This window comes from Pleurodeles waltl, chromosome 1_2 (genome assembly GCF_031143425.1).
Source record: "Pleurodeles waltl isolate 20211129_DDA chromosome 1_2, aPleWal1.hap1.20221129, whole genome shotgun sequence".
NCBI classification, from domain to species: Eukaryota; Metazoa; Chordata; class Amphibia; order Caudata; family Salamandridae; genus Pleurodeles; species Pleurodeles waltl.
Genome location: NC_090437.1, coordinates 1,175,135,627 through 1,175,160,167, shown reverse-complemented (window position 1 = coordinate 1,175,160,167; position 24,541 = coordinate 1,175,135,627). Strand labels below are relative to the sequence as shown.

The 24,541-nt window shown below is 42.1% G+C and overlaps 1 protein-coding gene across 1 annotated transcript in view; it reads left to right on the top strand.

The window, feature by feature from the left end:
• Positions 1–24,541, top strand: part of ACOX3 (acyl-CoA oxidase 3, pristanoyl) — a 496,146-nt gene that overhangs the window by 53,095 nt on the left and 418,510 nt on the right. The window contains exon 3 of the mRNA XM_069203423.1: positions 14,825–15,058. Coding sequence (XP_069059524.1) covers positions 14,825–15,058 — 234 coding nt within the window. The remainder of the gene's footprint in view (positions 1–14,824; positions 15,059–24,541) is intronic.

Sequence of the window (24,541 nt, the reverse complement as noted above, 5' to 3'; positions counted from 1 at the left end):
TCACCCTGCAACTCTCCTTCACTAAGATATTCTTTCCTGGTTGTGTCAACTTCTTCCTCTATTGTTTAATTAGGGATCAGTTTCTCTCCTGCAGCTTGTGGCTCCGGCCAATTATCTCCTTTAAGTGTTTTCTTTCTGCTTGGCCTTTCAGGACGGTGAACAGCACCCTCCTCTTGTGCTATGGTGTTTTCTCTTGATGGCTCTGCAAGTGGCTCAAGAGGAGTCGGAACACCTTGACTTCCTTCTGCCTCACTCCCTTCGCCTTCAGGGTCAGTTATGGGCTCAATTCCAAACCCGAATCCGTCTGCTCTGTGAGAACCTCTCTCTGTGTGTCTGTTCCCCTGATGCCTCAGCTGAGATAGGCTCACTGTCACTCCTCTGGATCTCGTTTACGGTTTGAGTGATTAAGCCGTCCTCAGCGGGCTCTCCTTCAGTCTCAGTTCCCCTTTGAATACTGTCCGGCCCTGTGACTTCCTTCTCTGCAGCTGTTGTTTTGGACACTTCAGGTTCCTCATCAGTCGGACATGTCACCTTCTTTGTGTGACTGGAATGTATCCAATTTGGAAGACCTGCACATTTCACAGCAGTAGTAGTTGTCAGTATCACTTGATACGGCCCCTTCCAATGTGACTCCAAACACAATTTCCTCACGTGTTTCTTGACAACCACCCAGTCACTGGCTTTCAGGGTGTGACCTGGATCACTTATCGGCGGCAATGTGGTTGCCTCCACCTGGTGAGAAAAAGAGCGGACCACGTCAGCCAGACCCTTGCAGTAGTCCAACACCATATCATCCGTGATATTCACAAGAGCATTTGCAGGTACTGCGGGCAATCGCATAGCTCAGCCCATGAGAATTTCATGAGGAGACAGTCCTGTTTTCTTGTCAGGTGTGTTTCTCATTGACATCAATACTAAGGGCAATGCATCTGGCCACTTCAAATTGGTAGCTGCGCACATTTTTGCCATTCTTGACTTCAAGGTACTATTCATCTGCTCCACTAGTCCTGATGCTTCAGGGCGATAACTACAATGCAGCTTCTGCTCAATGTTTAATGCGGTGCACAAGAGCTTAATCACCTCATTGTCGAAGTGTCTGCCCCTATCTGATTCTAAACAGATCGGGAACCCGAAACGTGGTATCAACTCCCTAAGCAGCAGCTTTGCTACTGTGAGACTATCATTCCTACGTGTAGGGTAAGCTTCAATCCAGTGGATGAAAATGCACACAATTACCAACACGTACCTCAATCCTCCACACACAGGCATCTCAGTAAAATCCATCTGCATCCTGCTAAATGGACCTCCAGCTCTCCCAACTTGGCTCAAATTCACCACAGTCCCTTTTCCTGCATTCATCTGCTGACAGCTGATGCACCTGTGACAGATGACTTCTGCAGCTTGTCTGAATTTTGTATTGAACCAATCAATTTTGAATAACCTAATCATTGCGTCTCTCCCAACATGTGCTTGACCATGGTAAAACCTCGCAAACTATGACAAAAGACTTTGTCAAAACCATTTTTCCCTCTTCTGAAACCCATAAGTCATCAGATCTCTGTACGCATTGCATTCTCTGCCAGGAACGTTTCTCCTCTTTGCTAGCACGTCCTTGCAGTGATTTTAGCTCATCTAATGTGTCAACTACCCTTAATGCAAAGTTTAAGCATGTTTCGTTTTCAGTTTCAGGTAACAATTCCCACTGATCTCGAAACGATATACAGTTCAATGCACAAAACCTTGCAACTGGATCTGCATATCCATTTCCCATTGACACAAAATCTTATGACTTCACATGAGCATTGCATTTCACCACAGCAATTCCAAGAGGTAACTGAATCGTGTGCAACAAATCCTTAATCTTTTCACCATTTTTCACTGGAGAACCCGAAGAGGTCATGAAACCTCTCTGTGACCACAACTGGCCAAAATCATGTACAATTCCAAATCCTTATCTGCTGTCAGTATAGAAAGTGACATTCAGGTTTTCAGCTGCGTGGCATGCCCTATTAAGAGCAATTAATTCAGCCACTTGAGCAGAGTACACTCTTTCAAGCAGGGAAGCTTCTAAGATACCAGTGATTGTACACACGGCATATCCAGCTCTCAGCACTCCTACTGCGTCTCTCAAGCATGAACCATCAACAAAAATGATGTCATCATTTTCTTCCAGTTGGGTATCTTTAATATCAGGCCTTGGTTTGGTGCACAGATCTGTTACCTCAAAACAATCATGTTCCACCTCCTCGGCATCATCAATGTCTGCATTTTCAATAGGAAGTAAAGTTGCCAGGTTCAATACAGTACATCTCTTAAGGGATACATTAGGTGACCCCAGTATAATTGCCTCATACTTTGTCAACCTCGCATTTGTCATATGCTGCATCTTGGTTCAGGCTAACAGAATTTCAACTGAATGTGGGACCATTACTGTTAAAGGATGCTCCATCACTATTCCTTCACACTGGGTGAGGCTATGACCAACTGCTGCAACTGCATGCAAACAACCCGGTAAGGCTGCTGCAACTGGGTCCAAAGTAGCTGAAAAATATGCTACTGGGCGGTTTGCACCTCAATGGACCTGTGTCAGGACAGACAAAGAACAAGCATCACGTTCATGACAAAACAGTACAAAAGGCTTTGTGTAATCAGGCATACCTAAAGCTGGTGCCCTGCACATACTTTCCCTCAATTCCATGAATGCCTTCATCTCCTTTTCGGACATGGTTATGGCACCCGGGCCATCCTGAACTTATTTAACAGTAAGTCTCACCAAAGGTTTAGAGATAATGGAGAAGTTGGGAATCCACTGGCGACTGTAGCCCACCATTCCCAAAAGCATCCTAACGTCTCTTTTTGTTGTCGGGGGATTCATCTGCAGTATGGCTGTCACCCTTTCCTTGGATATTTTTCTTGACCCTTTCTCAATCAGGTGACCTAAGTACTTCACCTCTCTCTGACAGTATTGCAGCTTCTTTGGGAACACTTTATGTCCATTCTTTCCCAAATGGTTCAGTAAGGCAATTGTGTCATACCTGCAGTCATCTTTTGTTCTGGACGCAATAAACAAATCATCAATATATTGCACTAATGTCGAACTGAAAGGCAGTTCTAATGACTCCAAGTCCTTCTTCAGTATCTGATTGTAGATGGAAGGTGACTCAGAAAACCCTTGAGGAATTCTGCACCAATTGTAAACCTTATCCAGGAATTTGAAACTGAAGAGAAATTGGCTATCCTCATGAAGAGGCAACGAAAAGAATGCTTGAGACAGGTCCACAACTGTGAACCACTCTGCATCACACGGAACCTGAAACATGATCACAGCTGGATTTGGCAATATGGGGCAACACTTTACCACAATCTCATTTATTTTCCTCAGGTCTTGAACAATTCAAACTTTCCCACAAGGCTTTTTCAGACCCATTATTGGTGAATTACACGGGCTACTCAGCACTTCTTTCAGAACCCCTTGCTTCACAAACTCCGCAATTATTTGCGCTACTTGAATTAGGACATCTTGTGCCATGTGGTACTGTGGTACCTGAGGAAACACTGCATTTGGCTTTATCTCTACTTTAACCGGTTCTACTCCTTTTATTAGCCCCACTTCCTTTCTTGTCAGGTCCCACACTTTCTCTGTCACTGTTCCCTGCAACTCAGGTGGTAAGTCAGTCACTGGAAGCATCGGGAATAGGGTTATCAAAGGGTATTCCTCATTTGCGATCTCCGTCTCTAACTCTGGAAACTGACCATCGTCCCCTTCATCATCGCTGTTTGTCTGCACCTCCATCCCTTCATTGGAACAGGTAATCAAACACCTTGTTTTGCTCAGTAAGTCTCTTCCCAGTAAGGATACAGTACTCGAGTCACAGACTACAAATTTGTGTAATCCCTGGAAATTACCAATCTCAATTTGGACCGGATCTATAATTGGATTTGTCAGGAACTGATTTGCTACTCCTGCCACCCTTATGGTACGCCCCGAAAGTGGTAATTTCGGAACCTCTGCACTTCTAACTGTAGAGTGTGTAGCTCCTGTATCAACTAGGAACGAGACCTTATGACCCATCACCTTTCCTTCTACATAGGGTCCCCTCTGGTCTACTTCTAGGGAAGCTGCAAGCCTGCACTCCTCACTGTCTGAACAATCATCCGACCATTCATTGTTTATTCCATCCTCACCACGCAATGGGAACTCTTGTACTGTGTTATTTTGACTCATTGTTTGACCTGTGACCTGTAGAGAAAGCATCACCTATTGCTGTCCCATTGGAGCTAATGGTATCTGCATTTGCTGTCTAGGTACCATGGGAATCCGCTGTTGTGCCTGCTGCATTTGTGCTGGTTAAACACGTGGCATTTGCATTTGTTTCACGGGTTGGAGACCCTGCATCTGCACCATGTTATTCTGAAAATTCAGATTTTGACCCCTCATTTGTGAACCCCTTACATTTTGAAATGTACCAACATCATTGCTTTGTTGAACAACACCATCCTGCACCACCATTGGGCATTCCCGCTTCCAATGCCCCGCGCCCCCGCATGCGTGACATGGTGACACCTTTTTCATCCCCTGCACATCATTTTGAAGCACAACAGTATTCAAGTCTGGACCACGGTTCACAAAACCTCCCCGTCCTCGACCTCTGGGTTGTGCCTGAAACACCCCATTCCCCTGCGTTTGCTGCTGTATCACCTGCTGTATTCCATTTCTCTGCATCCCTGCTTGTGCTGCCTTAATCTGCATCACCATCACCTTCTCTTTCAACTTTCTTTGTTTCAACTCGATCTCGTCACTACAGTATTTCGCATACTGCAACACCTCATCAATCAGCTTTGCTTGCCAACAGATCAAATGATTTTTAATCATCTGGCTAATTTCTGGTCTCAGCCCTTCAACAAACCTGAACACAAGATGATTCATGTCTTTCGGCACAATGACCTCAGTGCCACTGTAATGTTTGAATGCTTTCAACAATCTCTCATAGTAAGCATGAATCGACTCTTTGGCCTCCTGTGATGTTCGATCGATTTTCTGCCAATCAGTCACTTTCGGCGACACTTTCTGCTTCAAAAACTCAATCACTTTATGATAATACCTCATCACTTCTGCAGATGGTGCTCCAGTAACCTTATCCCTTGCTGGTTCCTCTGTCGGCCAATCTACACCCCTCTTGCACTCAAGCCGTAAGTCAGGTGGAACTATAATCTCAAACAGGGTATTCAAGTCCTCCCAGAGACATTTCGCAAGCTTCACAAATCTGTCCGTCTGCTGGTACCATTCTATTGGCTTCTCCCTCAACCTGGGATAATCATTTGTGAATGACAGGCTGTCACCTCTAGACATCGGTACATGGACTAGAACCCCTCCGGCTGTCTCTCTCATGGGTAACATTTTTATTGTCCCCATGTCCGGTGCAGCTTTAGCCTGCTTTCGTTCCGGACCAACACCTTTCTCTTTATCTCTTTTATTTGCCCATCTGCCTTCCCATTTCTCTAAGGCTCCCCAAATTTGAGCACTCTGCAGTATTTCTTTAAGATGTGTTTTCATTCCGGTAGACCTCATGTGCTCGAAGTCTTTAGGCTCGAAGTCTAATCTGTAACTTCTTTTCAAATGTTTAGTACTCTCAATGTCAATGTTGTATTTATCTGCCAGGTTTGCCAACCTCTGATGCACCTTGCTCACTTCTCTAGTTATTTTGGGGCACAGATACCTCAAGTCTGCTTCCGTGTATGACTCTGGTCTGTTCACCCCCATTGTTCCTTCCACTAGTTCCATGGCTTCTACACCTATTCTCACAAAATTCAGGTATTCTTCCCTTTCTGACCTCTCTGTGGTCACAGTAGTAGTCTGCGGAGTGTTGAGTTTGTCTAACCACTCGTTCAATTGTTGCACTGTTAAGCCTTGCAACGAAATATTTCCAGACTGCACCATTGGTGTCTGTGTCGTATTTATACTCATTACCTGTGGGGTTAGCGTTCCCAACCCTGCTTGTCTCATTGTCTCCAAAGGAACCCCAATCGGACTAAAGTCTAACTGGGATTTAGACCTTTTGACTGTCTGTTCTCCCTGCAAGTATCCTGTGGACCCTCCTCTTATTGCCTCTTGGGTCATTACTCCCTGATCACATCCACCAGGCCTACCCTGGGCATACAGCGGTACTGGTGGACCAACAGTAATTGGCAATGATATGGCAGCTGGTGTCTGACCAGGTCCCAAACCCTGTGGTGCATTAACTCCCATAGCTTGATTCATCATAGGTGCTGTAGCTACTGACTGTGGTCTTGCAATTGAAGTGTAACTTGGAACCAGCTGTTGCTGGGGCGGCAATTGCGGAGTTGGCTCAATCTGCACTAACTTTGATCTCGTGTATACCGGATCAGGTGGCACCATCAGACTTGTAGTTGTTTCCAACACTGGAACATCAGGATAAATCCTTTGAATCTGTGGTGGCTGCAACTGTATCTGTGTGTCTGGCGCAGTGGGTACACTGACACCATGCTGTATCAAAACTGTATCACTTGTCTGCACTGTACTCGTAATGCCCTTATTTTGTGCCGGGTCTTCAGAACCCACACTAGTGCTCTGTACGTTATCATTTATGGCATATGGTGGCGGGCGATCATGTAACAACTGATTAAGAAACTCTTCATCGTCTGAATCATCTGCGTCTGCCCAAGACCTCTGAGTCTCCTTTGGCTTACTAGAGCCTTTGTCTCACAAGTGGCTTTCTTTCCCTGTGTCTCGTCTTCTTGTGTTATTGCCGGAAACATTTTAAGTCCGTCAACTACTCCCCTTCTCCACATCTTGCTCTCATTATCCCATCTAGCCTCAGCTAAAGTCTTTTCTGCTCTTTTCATTCTCCTTTCAAATTTCTGCTGTCTCTGTCGTATGGCCATCAAATTCCAGATTGTTAATGCCTCATACTGAGCTGGTCTCGGAGGCAGTTTTTGCACGCTTAACATCACTTGCAAATTCTCCAGAATTCTTACATTAAACGTCCCGTATTCCGGAAACGCTAAACAACCCTCCTTCTCTGTCAATTTGCACAATTTTCTTATCCAAAGACATGGCGCGACTCCCTTCTCCTCCATTACAATATATGCTGGAGTACCCTCAGGCGGTGTAGGCTCCCCCACACTCGCTGTAATAAATGTATCTCCCCTCAAAGCACTCTTTAGAGCCTTGAAAAACTTCATTTTTGCGTATTTTAATCTGCTTTAGAATCTAATCAGGAAGTGACTTTAATTCCCAGAACACTCTTAACCCACCTTTCTCAAACTATTGCCTCTCACGGACGGCTGCCAATCCGTGCGTGACCTCTCTCAGCAACTGACCTGTCCCAGCGCAGCTCAAATGATGTCCCACTCACACACACTGCAGCTGACAAAGTCTTACGGTTTGTCCTCCTCACACAAAACTAATGCAATATATTGCGAGCACCTTTAACAACAAAAAAACAAATTTGCCGGTTTACTACAGGAAGGGTAACACAATCGCTTCAGAACTTTACGGAGATTTCACTTGAAGCCTCGGCCGCTACTCTCTTCTTCTCAGCTCCCGCACTCGCAAGCAGAATTCGACCCGCAAATCCTACTCTCCACTTGTCAATGGTTTGTTCTAGTGCACTTTAGAACTTGCCAAATCTCCATCGAAGGTTTCACTCACACCATTTGACTCAAACTCGACTTGTCAACCACGCCCGATTGACCCATTAAACCGCACAAATTACAACATAAACCCAAGTGTCTCCTACACTTTTCAATATACTCCGGAGTCTTAGACTGCGATGGGTCCGTACATCACCAACAACCACGTGGATAATTTTTTTAGCACAAAGCGCCACACTCACATGAAGTTCGCTGACTTCCCTACTCTCATACTGAGGAGTATACCCACTCCTACTAAAACAACGTTACCTGACCTAAATTCACACAAACTTCACAAATCACCTGCAATATGCATAAGCTGAGCAAGCGCAAATTCTACACCACACATGCTAGACCGCTGAGAACATACCTAACTCACTTAGGCGAGCTCCGAGATTCCGGGAAAAGTCATGGGGAATTTAGAAACGCATCATACCTCCAATTTGCATTATTTCGATAAACACTTTTAAACAATGTTCCCTCGCCCTATGGCCCCAAAGGGCCTAAACCGTCGCTCTTCTGCCAGAACTGCTAACGTGTCCCTTTATGATTAATTTACTCACTTTGGGACTCGTTTTAGGCCAATGAATCTTTTGACCCTGATTGAAGACACCTTAGGACAAGATAACTAATCAGCATGTCAATCAATATGTCAATAACGTTGTCAATATTTACCATAATAAGACAATTCAGATTAGTCAAAGACATTAATAAAACTCAGAAACCACCATGACCTTGCAGTCATGAATAACCATACCAGTTTAGTACTATTATATGAAGTTTATTCCCTATTGACTACAATTATACTTATAAGTTTATTAGTCTCAAAACCAAGAAGCACATTAGCATAGTCACAATATGGCAACTCTGATAAGATTTCATCAAGGCAAGAATCACGAATATTAGAATATAGCACAATGTCAACATAGGTTATCCTTAGCAGAGAATCATTATCATATTATTCAACAAAGCATAGATTCAGTCATTTGTCTATTTGCGTCGGTTTAGTGATCCCCTCATCTAACCTCGAATTAGAATTGGCATGTTGGGCTTCATGCAAAATAATTTAGCAACACCAATTTAGAAAACATCTAACTATGGTCTTTGTCAAAAGGAAGCAGTTGGTACCTAGAAAGGAAAACCAAACAGACAATTATAATTTCATTGTCATATAGTTACCCTCCGTATTGGGTCAGCATTCAGGTTTGGTCTTCGTCCTCAGGACATCAGTTGATTCGCCATCTGCCAGGAATTCAGCAAGTCGGGTAAAGGGGCACTTCCCTCATAAGGAGGTAAAGTATAAACGGGCAATATAAGGCAAGGAGGGTTTTAAGAACCAAACAGCAAAGTCTCTATGCAGAGTGACAAAGTGTCTGGGTCATAGCAAAACGCAACAGCATCTCCCTCTCATCTATCTCCTAGTCTCCTATTCTGATTTACTTCCTTGTGTCAAGGGTTTTTATCCCTTTTCTGTTGTACAATCCCCTAAAATGTAATTGGTTGGGGGCCAGTACCCCACTATCTCCCTCCAGTAAAGTTTCAATGACTTCATTAAATTTGGCACCCCATAACAGTTCTCACGTAGTTTATTGGTCCTTATGATTGACGTCTTCAGCGTGTAGAATGTCCGGTATGATTTCATACTCTCGTGGTCCTCTTCGCATCTTTAGTCAGTGGTTCCATTCTCTGTACCGGTTTAGGCGACCTTGTACCTGCGAGTAGTCTACACTGTTGCATTCAGCAAGAATGTTTCGCTAAGCAAGTCAAATTTCATGAGAACGGATCTACTACAATTACATTCATCTTCTAGCTTTGGAAAAACACGAGTTCATATCTTTCAGCAAGTCAGCACACTGCACATTAGAAAAACACATTTAATATGAAACCAGGCAGCTAGGCCTCGACTCATGCTAACTAAGGCCTACTGATTTATTAGCAGAACTTTAACATATAACCTTTTATTATTAGTGCAAAATCATATTCTAACATAACATTTCATCATTATTAATCAGGTTCATTAGTCATTGTATATATCGGCGGCCACTCCCCGTGAGCACATTTCAAACGCATGTTTTAGCAAAATACATTAATACATTTTCTATGCGGCATTATTATGCATTTGTTCGTAAACATTTCATATTAATTTCTAAGTATATAAGCTACGCTCTCTCACTTCAATTTGTTTTCAATATTCTACAATAGAAGATTGGCAGTACTTACCAGTATTACTTTTTACAGGTCATTAAGGCAAAAGGCCTTCCATCACTTTTGTATGGTTCTGAGGTATTAAAGGGGAGCAATTCTACCACCTTAAAATTGCTTCAATCGTCCCTCTTCAAAAGCCTCTTCCGGCTTCCACAACACACATCCCAATCAGAGGTCAAACTGGAGTTTGGCCTGTTTCATCAAAGCCTGGTCAGGAACGCCACCCTTATAAAACTTATACATTTTTTGTGGAAGCTTAAGGCAGCTCTACAAGCCTAACTGGCCACCATGTGTTGGTTGGAAAAGAGGCAGTCCAACCATACAAACTTGTGGCCAACGGTTCTTCAACAGGCCAAAAGGAATCTAAACCTTGCCAATGCCTGGAATTCGAATCTGGATTTCCCCACATTTAAAAGAAAAACCCAACAAGGCTGCAAACCTACAATCTCAGGTGATTGATAAAGCAGAGCTGGCTCAGAAACGGCATGCGTGGGCAGTCTTGCACTCTTACATCTGGAGACCGCAACCATATCTGATGACCCACATTGCAGCACCCGCACAATACTAATTGTTATTATTTAGATTGGGCACTTTTCCATGAAAGGACTTGGTTCCCTCCTGGAAGCAGTGCAGCCAGACAGCCAATGTTGCCTGTGTGGTCAAAGTCAAGAAAGCTTACTTCATTCTTTGTGTGTGTGCCCCATCATCCTACCCCTGAGATGGAACTTGCTGCATCTGGCTTTAAGGGCCCCTCAGATCAGGTCATGCAGCCCGCAGTTATTTTCCTTTTGAATGGTCACAGTGTACAGTTATCCTGCAGGGCTACCAGGTTTTGACTCATGTAGCAAGGCTGCTCACACAGCAAACACCAGCTCCCCTAAACCAAATCTTTTGACTGCTTTTAGCCAACTGCAGCCTTGGCCCTACCATGAGCACCCCGCAATGAATATTCTGTAACTAATTTTAATGTAATCAATCAATATTAACTTGATTTGCTGCTACCCATTTCTTGGGCTTTTCTTCATGTTTTAACATAATCATTGTCATCATCTATCTAACACAAATGTTATTATTGCTTGTTTACATTGCAATGATTTTTATTAACTGGCAATAAAAAAATGACTTACTTACTAAAAACTTATTGAGTCAAACTCCTTGGTTCTAAAACATTTTAGTCAAGGTTTCAGGTTGAACAAACCTCTGCTGTTCCTAAGGAGAAAGCTGAAGATCCACCTACTCAAACTGTATTTTTAAGACTTTGTGTGCTTTCTACTTTTCACAATATTTGTCCTCTTTTTGCGATTACTGTGCTCAGTGCAGTTAGTGTAACCCACAATAATGTCATGTTATCTTTTACTGTAAAGTATCCCCTTGGCCATATGGCTTTTCTGTACTATATACATATTCTTAATACAAATTAAAATTAAAACAGCTGCATATGCTGATGAAAGATCTGTGTTTGAAAATGTCTTGAGGGCCTCTGTGTGGAGCCACGGCTCAGGTTATGGCCACTACTTAGGGAGATGAAAAGTAGCACACATAGTACACCAGATATCCTTATCCCCGTTCCAACAGACTAGCATTGTATTTGTGCCAATAGTTGTGGAATAAGCAATCTGTAATATAAGGTACAGAGGCTGCTTCATGACGTTTGTCCTAGTACTAAAAGTGCAGGTGCAGTACTTTGTGCTTGTAATAAAACTCAATAGTAGTTATTGTTGCCGTTATGTTTGTGTTTGATGGCAGCTATATAGCAGCAGGGTGATACTGTATGGTAGCATGGTTTTCTGGGTTGCAAAACCTTGTTGTGCAACAACATCTGGCCTGACTTTTAGGACCTGGCAGATGGGAGCAGATTGAAAGTGCTGCAGAGAGCCACCAGCTTTCTGGGCACAGTAGCATGAGTACTGGTTGTGGTTCATTCATGGAGTAATGATAGTACACCATCCCTGATGTTGAGGCACAGCAGCATTGATGCAGTAGTGCTGGTGCATTCTGCAGAGCTCCATGGGACCCAACAGCCTGGACCTTTGGTGCTGGTGGACATTTGCCGTAATATGGGGGGGCCACAGGGAGCCAAAACACACTGCACTTCTAAACTTCTCAATTTACTTTCTCATTACCTTCAACTCCTTTGCAGTGCACTAATCATTCCTTCTCTGATATAGCCTCTCTCATAACCAGTGACCCATGTGTGACAATACCTTCCTCCCACCTCACCTTTTTCTCCTTCGTAGGACAACATTGACATTCTTCAATCCAAGTATGCCCATAACCACAAATGTGTATTCTTGCTATTGCTATAACCACTTAACAGTCCTTGGAGTAGCATGACTCGCCCCTTCATCATGATATCATCTGCCAATGGTTTGTGATCAGTACCAAACTCAAGGCTCACACCCTACAAGTATATCCTGGAATGCTGCATACCCAACCAACATGCAAGAACCTCTTTTTCAGTGACCAAAAAACAGTTCTCTTCACCTTTAGATGTTCTGCAAACAAAGCAAATTACCCTTTCCAAGCCTTCAAATGTTGCACTCAAACTGTAGGAACTGGCATTAATTGAGATTATTATGGGCATGCAGCCCCCCTCCTCGAGCTGATTTCGTCCCCAGGGACGCCATCTCCTAGGGCACAGCACAATGAAAGGTGGCTGCCCTGATGCCTACCCAAGGCACCAACCACACTATCGTTGGGGCTGAATGGGGAGCCCCAACGCCCCTGGTACCCCAGCCAGCCCCCCCACATCCAGCGGAAGCTACCGTTGCACCTGCCCAAAGGGAGCAGCTAATAATGCTGCTCCCTATGGGTGGGAGCAATATTTAGATCTGTTTCCCTGTCCGCATCACTGGGGAAGGGAAACGGATCTAAAGTCCGCTCCCAGCAGGTGGGAGCTTTCTTGAAGCCTCCACCAGCTAGTAGCAGACCTCATAGTGAGATCCCCCTGAGAGTGGTCTCCCCCGGGGCCTCCAGTGGCTCTTGGGGGGGGTGGGGCACACACATCCCTCTCCTTTCTAAACACAGCCACAGGGGTAGGCTCCCAGGGGCTTATAATAAATAAATGCGGCCTGATTTTTTTTTTTTTTTGATTCTGCAAGACTCTAGTAGGATTGTGGCATTTTTTTGCTGTTTTTCTTTCCTTTTTTTAGCTCTGGTGGAGGGCTCTAGATATTCCCCATGGGGCTTATGGGGTTAGGGTTTCCCTACCCTTCACCCTTATACTATCTTTTTTTTGTAACTTCAGGACTGGGTACTAAGGGCCAGATGTATCAAAGGGTTTTACCCATTCTGTGTCTATGGGCAAATGTGTTCGTACATATGGCCCTAATTCCCTGAGTGTTGCAGTGGCTGCCCACAACATTTTTCTCATATTGCTTGCAGCCAGTCAGAGTGCTCGCTCTTGTGAGAGTCTCACTCCTGTGGGAGCGAGAAGGTCCGAGGGAAATAAAGCTCTCTGGGCCAATCAGAATGCCCTGTTTCTTAAGTTGGTGCTCCTGCAAGAATCTTGGAGACTCTCGCAAGCCCAACTGCCAAAATGTACAATTATTTTTTACCTTTTTTTTCACAAAACTATTGAACGGATCTACACCAAATCACAAAAATACAATCTGCGGACCAAGATCTAGCATCCTGTTGAATTTGGTGTAATTCCGTTTTTTTTGGATGTTGCCCTGCTTAAAGAAATCTATGGAAAATGCATGGGGTTTTACGACCCTCCTTTTTTCTCAGCCCCCGCTTGACAAATCACCCTAAAACCTTCCAAGAAGGAGCTGAGGTGGAGGAACTTTAATATTATTTTTTTGGGGGAAAAGTTATTAGCAAACCAAAAGACGGTCTATGGAAAAGCAGACCTAACTATAACTACCTAGCGGTGATCGCCACTAGGTAATATACACATACACACACATGTATCTATGGAAAGAGAGAAAGTAACATTAGTGACGAATATTTGATTAACTTGTTCCCATAATTTTAACTAATAATTATGTTTTAAACCGTTTAGAGGTGATATAAAACATACCTTCGTTTTTTATATATTCTTTGTGTGTTTTTATTGGAGTTTAAAACCTTAAAAAAATTAGCATTATACCTCTGGTTTAACTCTCCATTTCCCTGTGGTTTTCTACTAATATATGTTGACCTTTTACCTGGGGCGGGAAAATAGGGTAGCCAGGCTTTTATACACATGCTTGAGTTCTATGTGCATCAGCACGCCATTCATCTTACTAGGTAGGGATAATGTACGTTTTTATTTTTTCTGTGCTGTACCAGTAGGTCAAATGAAATAGGGTGCAACATTTTTCGCCATATTACATAACCTAGCTTAGCTACAGGTAAAGATTTCTTAATTAGGTGTGATATGCTGCAATACCGCACTCTTACTGCGTTGCCTATACCTCTGATATGTTAATTTGCTTATGTTATATTTCTGTGGATTTACACGGTCCTCTTTTACAGATGGAGTGAAGTGGATGGAGTTCAGTAAGACTATGCTGGATCAAGGCAATGGTAGATAGTTCGATTAGTTTTGCCAATGAGTACCTAGTTGGATGTCACAGTTAACAGAACAACAGAGACATTAGGTTTCTTAAATAATGAAACTCTCCGACCGTGCCACTGCTCATACCATCTCATAATACTTTTAGGTTGGTAGGATGGAAAGGTGTACTTCCTTCTCCATGTGTGGGGACACACCCACATGAGAAATAATACAAGGCCAGCTTGTGTTTCAACCCTCATTGACTCATTTTTTCCACCTTTTAAAAACGTTTAGACAAGTTATTTGTTGGGCGTCTTACACTTGAGTGGACTTAAGTGTCAACATTTTCAGCTCAGAAGCCAGGGCCTCTTGTTCCGTTCATACACAGTCCTATACCTTTCCCTCCCCGAACGAATCACCAATATCTGTGAGTTTTTAGGCAGCTGCAATATAATCTGTTTTTATTTTTATTTTCCTCTATAGAACAAAATCTTCTCGGCTCTAGAAAGCGATCCTTTATTTGCTCAGCACTCTGGTAAAGACTTATCGTTGGAGCAGTACCGTGAACTCACATTTTTGCAAATCAAAAGAATCTTCGAATATGATTTCTTGACAGAGGATGAGATGTTGGAGCAGCCCTTAAAAATCCGTGCCCTGCTAAACTGCCTTGGCATGTACGATTGGTCTTTGGGAGCCAAGCATATCCTAAATGCACAAGTAAGTGATTGTGAAAGGTATATTTTGTTTTGATGTGATCGTCATATTCGGATCTCTTCTTGTAGTATTGTGACTTATAATTAGGACTCCCTGTTTTCTGTTTTTACTGATTTTTACAGATGAATACAGACAGAAAACGTCTTTTCTGTCTATATTTATTTTTAAAAGTAGAGAAATACAGATAATTTGTCTTCTTTTGAGTGACTCTCCATGCTGGAATTAACGAAGTTCAGGCCAATAGCTGTACATATTGGCACCATGGGGAGTTACAAAGTTAAATGAGATTTGCTTAAGTTACTACATATCTCAACACATATTTGTGCTATTATGCAATTTTTTCATGTGGTTTTATTATATTATTATTTTTGTCTGACAGGCATAAAAGTAGGAGTGCATGTTTATCCATTAAATAAATACGGAAATATAAGAGTTATCACCTCTTCTATTCACAAAACACAAAATAAATACGAATAAGAAGGCTGCAAAATAAATATGGATACATACATAAGTACATGTTAAACATATAAATGCATAAAACCGGAGCCCTGCTTATAATAGCATCATGCTCTTAATCATGTCTCTACAACCACCTACAACTACCCAAATGTCATATTTTTATACATGGCTTACTGTTGGGTTTGTACCTTTTTCTAGTTTATCTGATAGTTGTTTCGTAAGGCAAATGAGGCAGAAGTCCATAAAACGAGTGCCAGAAGTTTTCACAATTCTGTTTTATGGCTTAAAGCCCGGCCCTCATGGTTCCAAAGCCATTATCATAGAGACTAGGACTCCTCTTCTCACTTGTCTGCAAGTATTTGGACATACCTGCCTATATGGCTTCAAAAGAGTCTGTTTATTAAGAGGAGGCAGTCTTTGGGACTTGTCTCCATCTTTGGCTAGGTCATCATTTTCTACTGTGGTTGGTTGAGATGGTGGAATTGGTTTGTGTGGATCACCTGGTAATATGTGCTATATTACAAAAACCTGCTCCCACCATTTTCTGAACCCACATAGAATCTCTTTTCAAGTCAAATTTATGTATTGTTTTATATTCTTTATTTACTGTTTTTTTTTTGGGTGGGAAACAGTGCTTAATTTGTGTTTGTTGTTTATGGTGCAAAGCACTGTCACTTATTTTTGAGGGCCGGCACATATTTTTCTGCCTCAAGCATTTACTGCGTGCAAAAGGCGCATCTGGGAAAAACGGAGGAACAGAAAGACGGAAAAACGTCACAATGGGAGAAATCAGAAAGCTTGAGCTGAAGGGACAAGAAGTGGCTGTAAATGGATTACAAAGACCCCAGATGGCTTCAGGATTACGCTGCCTCAGTATTCTGTGTGCACACACTTAATTGCAGCAGCAGCGTGTTTAAGAGCACATTTTTATTTACAAACTAAGCACTGGTGGGTACCAAAAAAGTACATACATTTTCTGTTTCAGATTTTCCAGTGTCATTCAGGCTGTATCATAAATGAACACATTTATCTAAATGCATTCCAACTTTGCACATTTGTCTTCCCTGAATTATAAGAATGAGTCCTTGTACGTGAATTGATGACTTTCTCCAACTTAAGTAGTTCTTAGACTACACCTTTCTGCTTTCAAACTACTGTTGGCGTGCCGGTCCTTAATAAGTAAACTTACAAGGGGACGCGCATAGGTTGATGAACCTTTTGATCTGCATGAAGTATCCTAGCTATGGTATGACGATGTTTCCCAATAATCAATGCACAAAATTCAATAACCATTAAAACAAATCAATAATCAATAAAGACAATAGCAACACACCATGACTCTACATCCATGAATAACCACAACTCGGTATACGTTTTTGTAATTTATTTCCCTATTAGTTACAATACTAAGTCATGAGATTAGTTCAACTTAATTCATTCAATTCAAGCAAAATCCGGCATTAATTCCTCAGAAGGCGCCAACAACATAACCTAATCAAAACTTGCATCAGAGTACATTTTAAAGCATTAGCATAGGTCAACAAATGAATCAAAGGTAATAAGTCATTTTGTGTCATGGAGTTCAGCAAATTAGTCCGTCAACCATTTGTCTCTGTAATCTGTCAGACATTGTGTAAAGGAAACCCGCACCTAGCCCAGATTAGAATCAGCATGTGGGACTTCATGCAAAACAATTTTTTAAAACAAGAATTTAGAAAACATCTAGCTAAGAATACTATTTAGACAGCGCAGTTGGTACCTAGAAAGGAAAAGCACAAAAATATAATTCAGTCACGTTGTCATATCTACATATCCCCTGTATGGGTCAGCAACAGAGTCAGTCTTCGTCCTCAGGTCATCAGTCGATCAGCATCACATCAAGCTCTCCTCTTTGAGTATGAGCCCAATTACAGAATCTTGAATCACCTCTTCGATCTCACAGTTTCGCTCCCCTAACACCATCATCTGAACCCTTTTCCCTATGTCATGTTGTTATAGTAAAGTCACCCAGACTATCCCCCAATTTCTAATTGGTCAACTAGTCATAAGTTTTTTCCCTAACCAATAAAGTCTGTAAATCAAATCTATGAATTCTAATATTTCACAGTTCACATGTCGTTGATTGGTTCACTTTACAATGTCCTCATTATCCGGCTTGATAGGTATCGAAAATGTTGCATCTTCTTCTGCAGTCAGTGTCTTCATTGTTCAAGTCCTGGGAAAGTACACCGAGTGCGCTTTACACAACAGTCAATACAATTCTAGTTCCATCATCTCCTGTTCGTCGGTTCACATGGAAGCTTCAGCTGAGCAAATTTTATCAAACAGTGAGCAGTTCACGGTTAGTTCATTTTGTCAGCACTTTTCCATTGAAGGCCTGGCAAGACTAGGCCAAGACACTCGCTAAGTTAAGGCCTACAGTTATTGCAAAACATAGGTTATATCTCTCAATATGACATAATACTACATTAGTCTAATACGTTTTCAATATTTCATTTATGTTAATCACTCATTTAATATAATTTGTGAATCCTGGTGGCCATACTCCGAGGTCACAATTTCAAACGTGCACATTAATTTTCTACGTTAATAATTTTCTACCAATCTCATTATTCAAAATACATGAACATTCATTAATATTTTCTAATTAAGACTTTTGCGTTAACAATCCCTCCTCTGATGACTAAATATGTCATCATACTACTTTTTCCCTATTGACAGTTTCATAATTCGATTTCCTCAGCATTTTGTCTTCTTCCCAAATCTTCTCTATAGATTCTTTCCCTGTTTCGTTCTTCCCTCCTCTGATTATTTTTAGACCGTTTCATTTTAATCTTTTGACACAATTTACATAATGCATATTCCTAATATGCAAGCAATTACAATCAATATTCCCTGTATGATTTTTAATAGCACCCCATTCCAAATATTACTAAGCCAATTTACCACTGAAGCAAATCCTTTTCCAACATTTTTCCAAACACCTGGTTCTTTCAATTCCTTCAAATCACTACTTGAGTTAGTCAGGTTAGTAAGTAAGTCTCTTATCTCCTTACTTTTATTAGGTATGTACGAACAACAATGCCTAGAGTTAATCTTTTTACAGACTCCCCCGTCCTTCGCTAGAAGGATGTCTAAAGCAAGACAATTTTGAAGAGTCATAGCTCTATCCGCAGCCAAGTCAGTATCTATCAGGAGTATTGCCCCTGTAAAATTTGTCACCTTGTTATCCACAATAGTAGACAACTTTTGTATCTTGATTGAGTTCAGGATGACTCCCAGTGATGGAATCACCACCCCAAATATATCTCCCACTACCGCAGAAGAGGATTCCCTCCTCTGTCGCCGATGATGTAATTCAGTCAATTTCGGAAACTTTTTAAAGTCTTCTATCTGGTAAATCTTTGGGAATACTATCCCCAAATAACATGTTCCATACCATCCTCTTGGAAGACGGTAATAAGCATTAAGTCCACAAATATAGTAGATACCCGGAATCGCAGGGTCCTGACCATTCAACATAAAAGTCTATTTTCTCTGAAACAAAAACACATGCCTACATTCACTCGTACCCACAAACAAAGTGTCAGTGTGCGATTTTGGCCTGTATATACAAAGTTTCCCTATGTGTAATGCATCCAAAGCTAATTTCCCTTGTGCTTTAATTGCAGTGTAAGCATAATCATTCTTGTAAGTCCTTTTCTCTGAGCCTTTTTCTAATTTCTCTTTTAATGCTTTTCTCCTATCGTCAGTATGACCTAAGAAGCTCTTCTCTAAAGGTGCAAGCAAGCATGTTAGATTGGTTTTATGGGCATAAGCCGCCCCAAATGTTAGTGTAGGCTCAAAGAATCCTCTAACCAGTACCATGTCATGATCCTTAGCTACTGTACTCAAATACCTAATAATAGGAACAAACGAAAAAACTACATCATGATTTGAATAAAAATATTGAATATATTCCTGGTCATAAAACCTTGTTAGTAGCAGACTACAACTTATCCCGTAAGTTAGTGGAAGACTATGGTATGTAACTCCTTCCTCGACTGACGAAGGAATTTGCGTACACACAAGACAATCCCTTGCATCCATTGTCTCAACATACTCACTCAGTAAGCGATAGAAGACATTAAAAGAAAGTTCTCCTTGAGCATTAGTATATTCATGCAAATATTTCTCATCTAACTTAAACTTCTCCAAGGCCATTAGTGCAGTAGTCTCAGAAGCAGAAGTATGGTTGGCTCCTTTCGTATCAAGAACAGACATACCCACAATCACCACTATAAACAAAATCCCACACATAATCGGCAAACCAATTCTCATATATTTACAGCACTTAGCATCTCTAACCTGATTCTTGAACTCAGCCATGATCTGTAAAGAATCAGAAAGCAGAAGTAGCTTTAGAAAAGTGTATCAAAATCAAAAATAGAAATTCTTCTTTCAGCAGTTCAGTTTCACATCCAGGAACCCTTCTCCTTGTAAAAATCGATTAGCAGCTTGACACATCGGTTTTCAATGTCAAATCAGGTTATCAATGTCTTTTCCAGTTTATTTTCAACAGTCTCTTTTCTTAGAATATTTTCAAATTTGGTTCAACAATTCAGCTCCTTGATCACTTTCAGGTTACATCAAAATATTGACTCAGAACTTCCCTATCAAGACAAAAAGACATAAACTTGTGTTGCCATTCGTTTGTAGTTGCATATGCCCATTCAGGACCTGCGTATCTTTGCCTTGCTATTCTCTTTCTCTTCAACTTTCGATCACCACTCAACTCGCCTTCACTTAATTCTTCCTTTCTCGTAGTATCTACTTATTCCTCTATTGTTTGACCGACAACCACTTCCTTCCTTTTCTCTACTTGTGACTCAGGCCAGTTATCTCCTTTTCTTGATCCTTTTGTCAATATTTTCTTCAGGATTTGACTCTGTGTTTTCTCTTGATGGACCTGCAACAGGCTCAGGAGGAGTCAGATCACTTTGACGTTGATCCAGCTCTACTCCCTCCTCTTCTTGGTCTGGCACCTGCTCTGTTTGTCTCTCAGAATCGTCTACTTCTACGTGAACCCCTGCTGTGCTAGGCTCTCCTGGTGCATCCGTCAAGATTGATTCTCCAGCACCCTCCTGTAATCCCTCACTTTTGTCTCTTACAGGGGTGATAGAACCATCTTCCAAAAGCTCTTGTTCGATTTCAGGTTCTCTTTGTTCCTTTTCTGGGTCAGGTGCTGCAACTTGCTTCGTAGTTGTTTGTGCTCTCAACAACGCTTCTTCATGATCCAGTGGACATGCCACTTTCTTCGTGTGACTTGCGTGAATCCAGTTCAGGATTCCTGCACACTTCACAGCTGTCGTAGTTGTCAAGATAACCTGGTAAGGTCCTTTCCAAAGTGGCTCCAAACACGTCCTGTGAACCTGTTTTCGGGCAACAACCCAGTCGCTGGCTCTCAGGTTGTGCCCAGGATCGTGAAATGGTGGCAGTGTGGCAGCCTCTACCTGCTGAGAGAAAGAGCGAACCACACCAGCCAGACCCTTGCAGTACTCCAACAACATATCATCTGTAATATTGACTAGTGCGTTGGCTGGAACTGCTGGCAACCTCATTGCTCTGCCCATAAGAATCTCGTGGGGTAACAGTCCCGTCTTCCTGTCAGGTGTATTCCTCATTGACTTCAAAACCAAAGGCAATGCATCTGGCCATTTAATTTTCAATGCGCACATCTTGGCAATTCTTGATTTCAAAGTACCATCCATCTGCTCTACTTGTCCTGATGCTTAAGGGCAATAACTACAATGCAACTTCTGCTCAATGTTTAGTGATGCACACAAAAGATTAATCACTTTTCGTTATTGAAGTGCGTTCCCCTATCTGATTCTAAAGATATCGGAAATCCGAAACGTGGTATCAATTCTCTAAGCAACAGCTTTGCTACTGTGAGGCTATTGTTCCTTCTTGTGTGGTACGCTTCAATCCAATGACTAAAAATGCACACAATCACCAACACATATTTCAAACCTCCACTCGCAGGCATTTCAATAAAATCCAATTGCATTCTGCTGAATTGACCTATTGCTCTTCCAATGTGGCTCAAGTTCACCACGGTCTTTTTCCCCTCATTTAATTGCTGACAAATAACACAGCGATGGCATACTGCTTCTGCTGCTTGTCTAAACTTGGGGTTGCATTTCACCACGGCAATTTCTTCAGGTGATTGTATTGCATTCAGCAACTCTTTTATTCTTTCGCCATTTCTCACTGGGGAACCAGTAGAGGTCAGGAAACCTCTCAGAGACCACAATTGCCCAAAATCATGAACAATTCCAAATCCTTATTGCCTATCTGTATAGCTAGTGACTCTCAGTCTAGCAGACACATCGCACGTTCTAGTAAGAGCAACCAATTCTGCTACTTGTGCAGAATATACTCCTCAAAGCCAAGAAGCTTCTAAAGTACCTGTAATTGTGCACACGGCTTATCCTGCTTTCAATGGCCCTGTACCATCTCTGAGACATGAACCATCAACAAAGACGATTTGGTCATTTTCTTTCAATCGAGTATCTCTAATGTCAGGTCTCGGTTTTGTGCACAACTCAGTTACCTCAAGACAATAATGCTCAATGTCTTCCTCTTTTTCAACTTCAACAGTATCACTTGGAAGTAACGCTGCTGGGTTCAACACTGTACATCTTTTCAGTGTTACATTTGGAGCACTTAAAAGGCTCGTCTCATACCTTGTCAGTCTGGCACCAGTAAAAAATTTAGTTTTCGTCCTTGTCAGTAAAATCTCAACTTAGTGAGGTACCATTACCGTCAGGGGATATCTCATCTCTACTCCCTCACATTGTGAAAGACTTTGACCAACTGCGGCAACTGCACACAAACAACCCAGTAAGGCTTCTTCAACTCAGTGAACGCTTTCATCTGTTCCTGGTCTAATGTTATGGGGTCGGTGACATCCTTATGTGTCAGCTGCTGCAATGGCTTTGAAATCTCAGCAAAATTCGGAATCCACTGACGACAATAACCTACCATTCCCTGGAACATCCTGACATCTCTCTGTGAAGTCGGGGGACTTCTCTGCAATATCATTGTAATCCTTTCTCTGGAAATCCTTCTTGACCCTTTCTCAATTTGGTGACCCAAATATTTCACTACCTTCTGACAGTACTGCAACTTCAATGGTGATACCTTATGACCAAACTTTCCCAAGTTATTCAATAGGGCAATCGAGTCGTACTTATACTTGTCCCTTGTTTTGGATGCAATCAGCCAGTCATCAATGTATAATACCAGAGTCAATTGAAACGGCAATTCCAATGACTCCAAGTTCTTTTTCAAGATCTGGTTAAACAAGGATGGTGACTCCGTGTACCCTTGAGGAAGTCTGCACCAGCTGTAGACTCTGTCTATGAATTTGAAACTAAAGAGAAACTGACTATTCTCATGAAGAGGCACAGAAAAGAAAAGCTTGTGACAAATCAACCACTGTGACCCATTCTGCATCACATGGAATCTGGAACATTATTACTGCTGGATTCGGCACCACAGGACAACACTTGACCATCATGTCATTTACTTTTCTCAAATCCTGTACAATTTGCACCTTCCCACATGGCTTCTTCAAACCCATTATCGGTGAATTACATGTGCTGCTCAGCACTTCTTTGAAGACTCCCTGCTTCACAAAATCTCCAATTATCTGCGCCACTTTCGTTAAGACATCTTGTGCCATATTGTACTGTGGAAGCAGCGGAAACACTACATTCAGCTTCAAAGTAACCTTAATCAGCTCCACTCCCTTGATCAAACCCACTTCTTTACCTGTTAGATCCCATACGGTTTCCTGTACCGTTCCCTGCAAATCAGAATGAAGCTCTTTTACCGTAAACATCGGGAAAAACTCTATCAATGGGTACTCCTCATTGGTAGTTTCACACTCAGTTTCAGGAACTGGGTCTTCCTCGTCATTGCTATTGTATGAATCACTATTCCAGCAGTTGAACAAGTAATCAAACAGTTGGTTTTGCACAATAAGTCCCTTCCCTGTAGGGATACTGGACTTGAATCACAGACTACAAACTTATGCAGTCCCTGGAAATTTTCAATCTTGACTTGCACTGGATCTGTGATCGGATGTGTCAAATGCTTATTTGCTACTCCCACAACCTGAACTGTTCTTCCTGAAAGAGGTTAGTTTGAAACTTCTGCACTTCTCACTGTAGAGCGCGTAGCTCCTGTGTCCACCAAAAATGAGACCTTGTGACCCATCACCTTCCCTCTCACAAAGGGTCCTCTCTGATCTACCTCTAAGGAGGCTGCAAGCATACATGGCTCCTCGTCTGAACTATCACTCATCCATTCACCATTTACTTCATTCTCACTGTGTAATGGAAATTGGTGCACTGTGTCACTACTTCTGTCTTGTCTCTGACCCATGACCTGTTAAGTAAGTATCATCTGTTGCTGCTCCATCGGGGCTTGCGGTATCTACATTTGCTGACTAGGTACCATAGGAACCTGCTGCTGCACTAGTTGCAACTGCGTCATTTGTGCACAAGGCATTTGCTCCTGCAGCATGGGTTGACAATTTTGCCTCTGATTCATGTTATTCTGAAAATTCAGGACCTCTTATTCTTGGTACTCTTACATTTTGAAATGTATTGACATCACCACTTTGCTAAACAACACGTTCCTGCACCATTGTCGGACACTCCCGCTTCCAATGTCCCACAGCTCTGCAAATGTGACACAGTAACATCTTCTTCATCCCTTGCACATCATTCTGAACCACTGCAGTACTCCGATCCGGTCCGCGATTCATATTGACTCCACGACCACTACCTCTCATCTGAGGCTGGAACATGACAGTTCCCTGTTGCTGCGGTATCTGCTGCTCAAAAGTTCCCTACACTCCTGTTTGAGCTGCCTTGATCTGCATCACCATCGCCTTCTTCAGATTTTTGTGTTCAACTCAATTTCATCACTACAGTATTTCGCATACTGCAACACTTCATCAATCGGCTTCGCTTG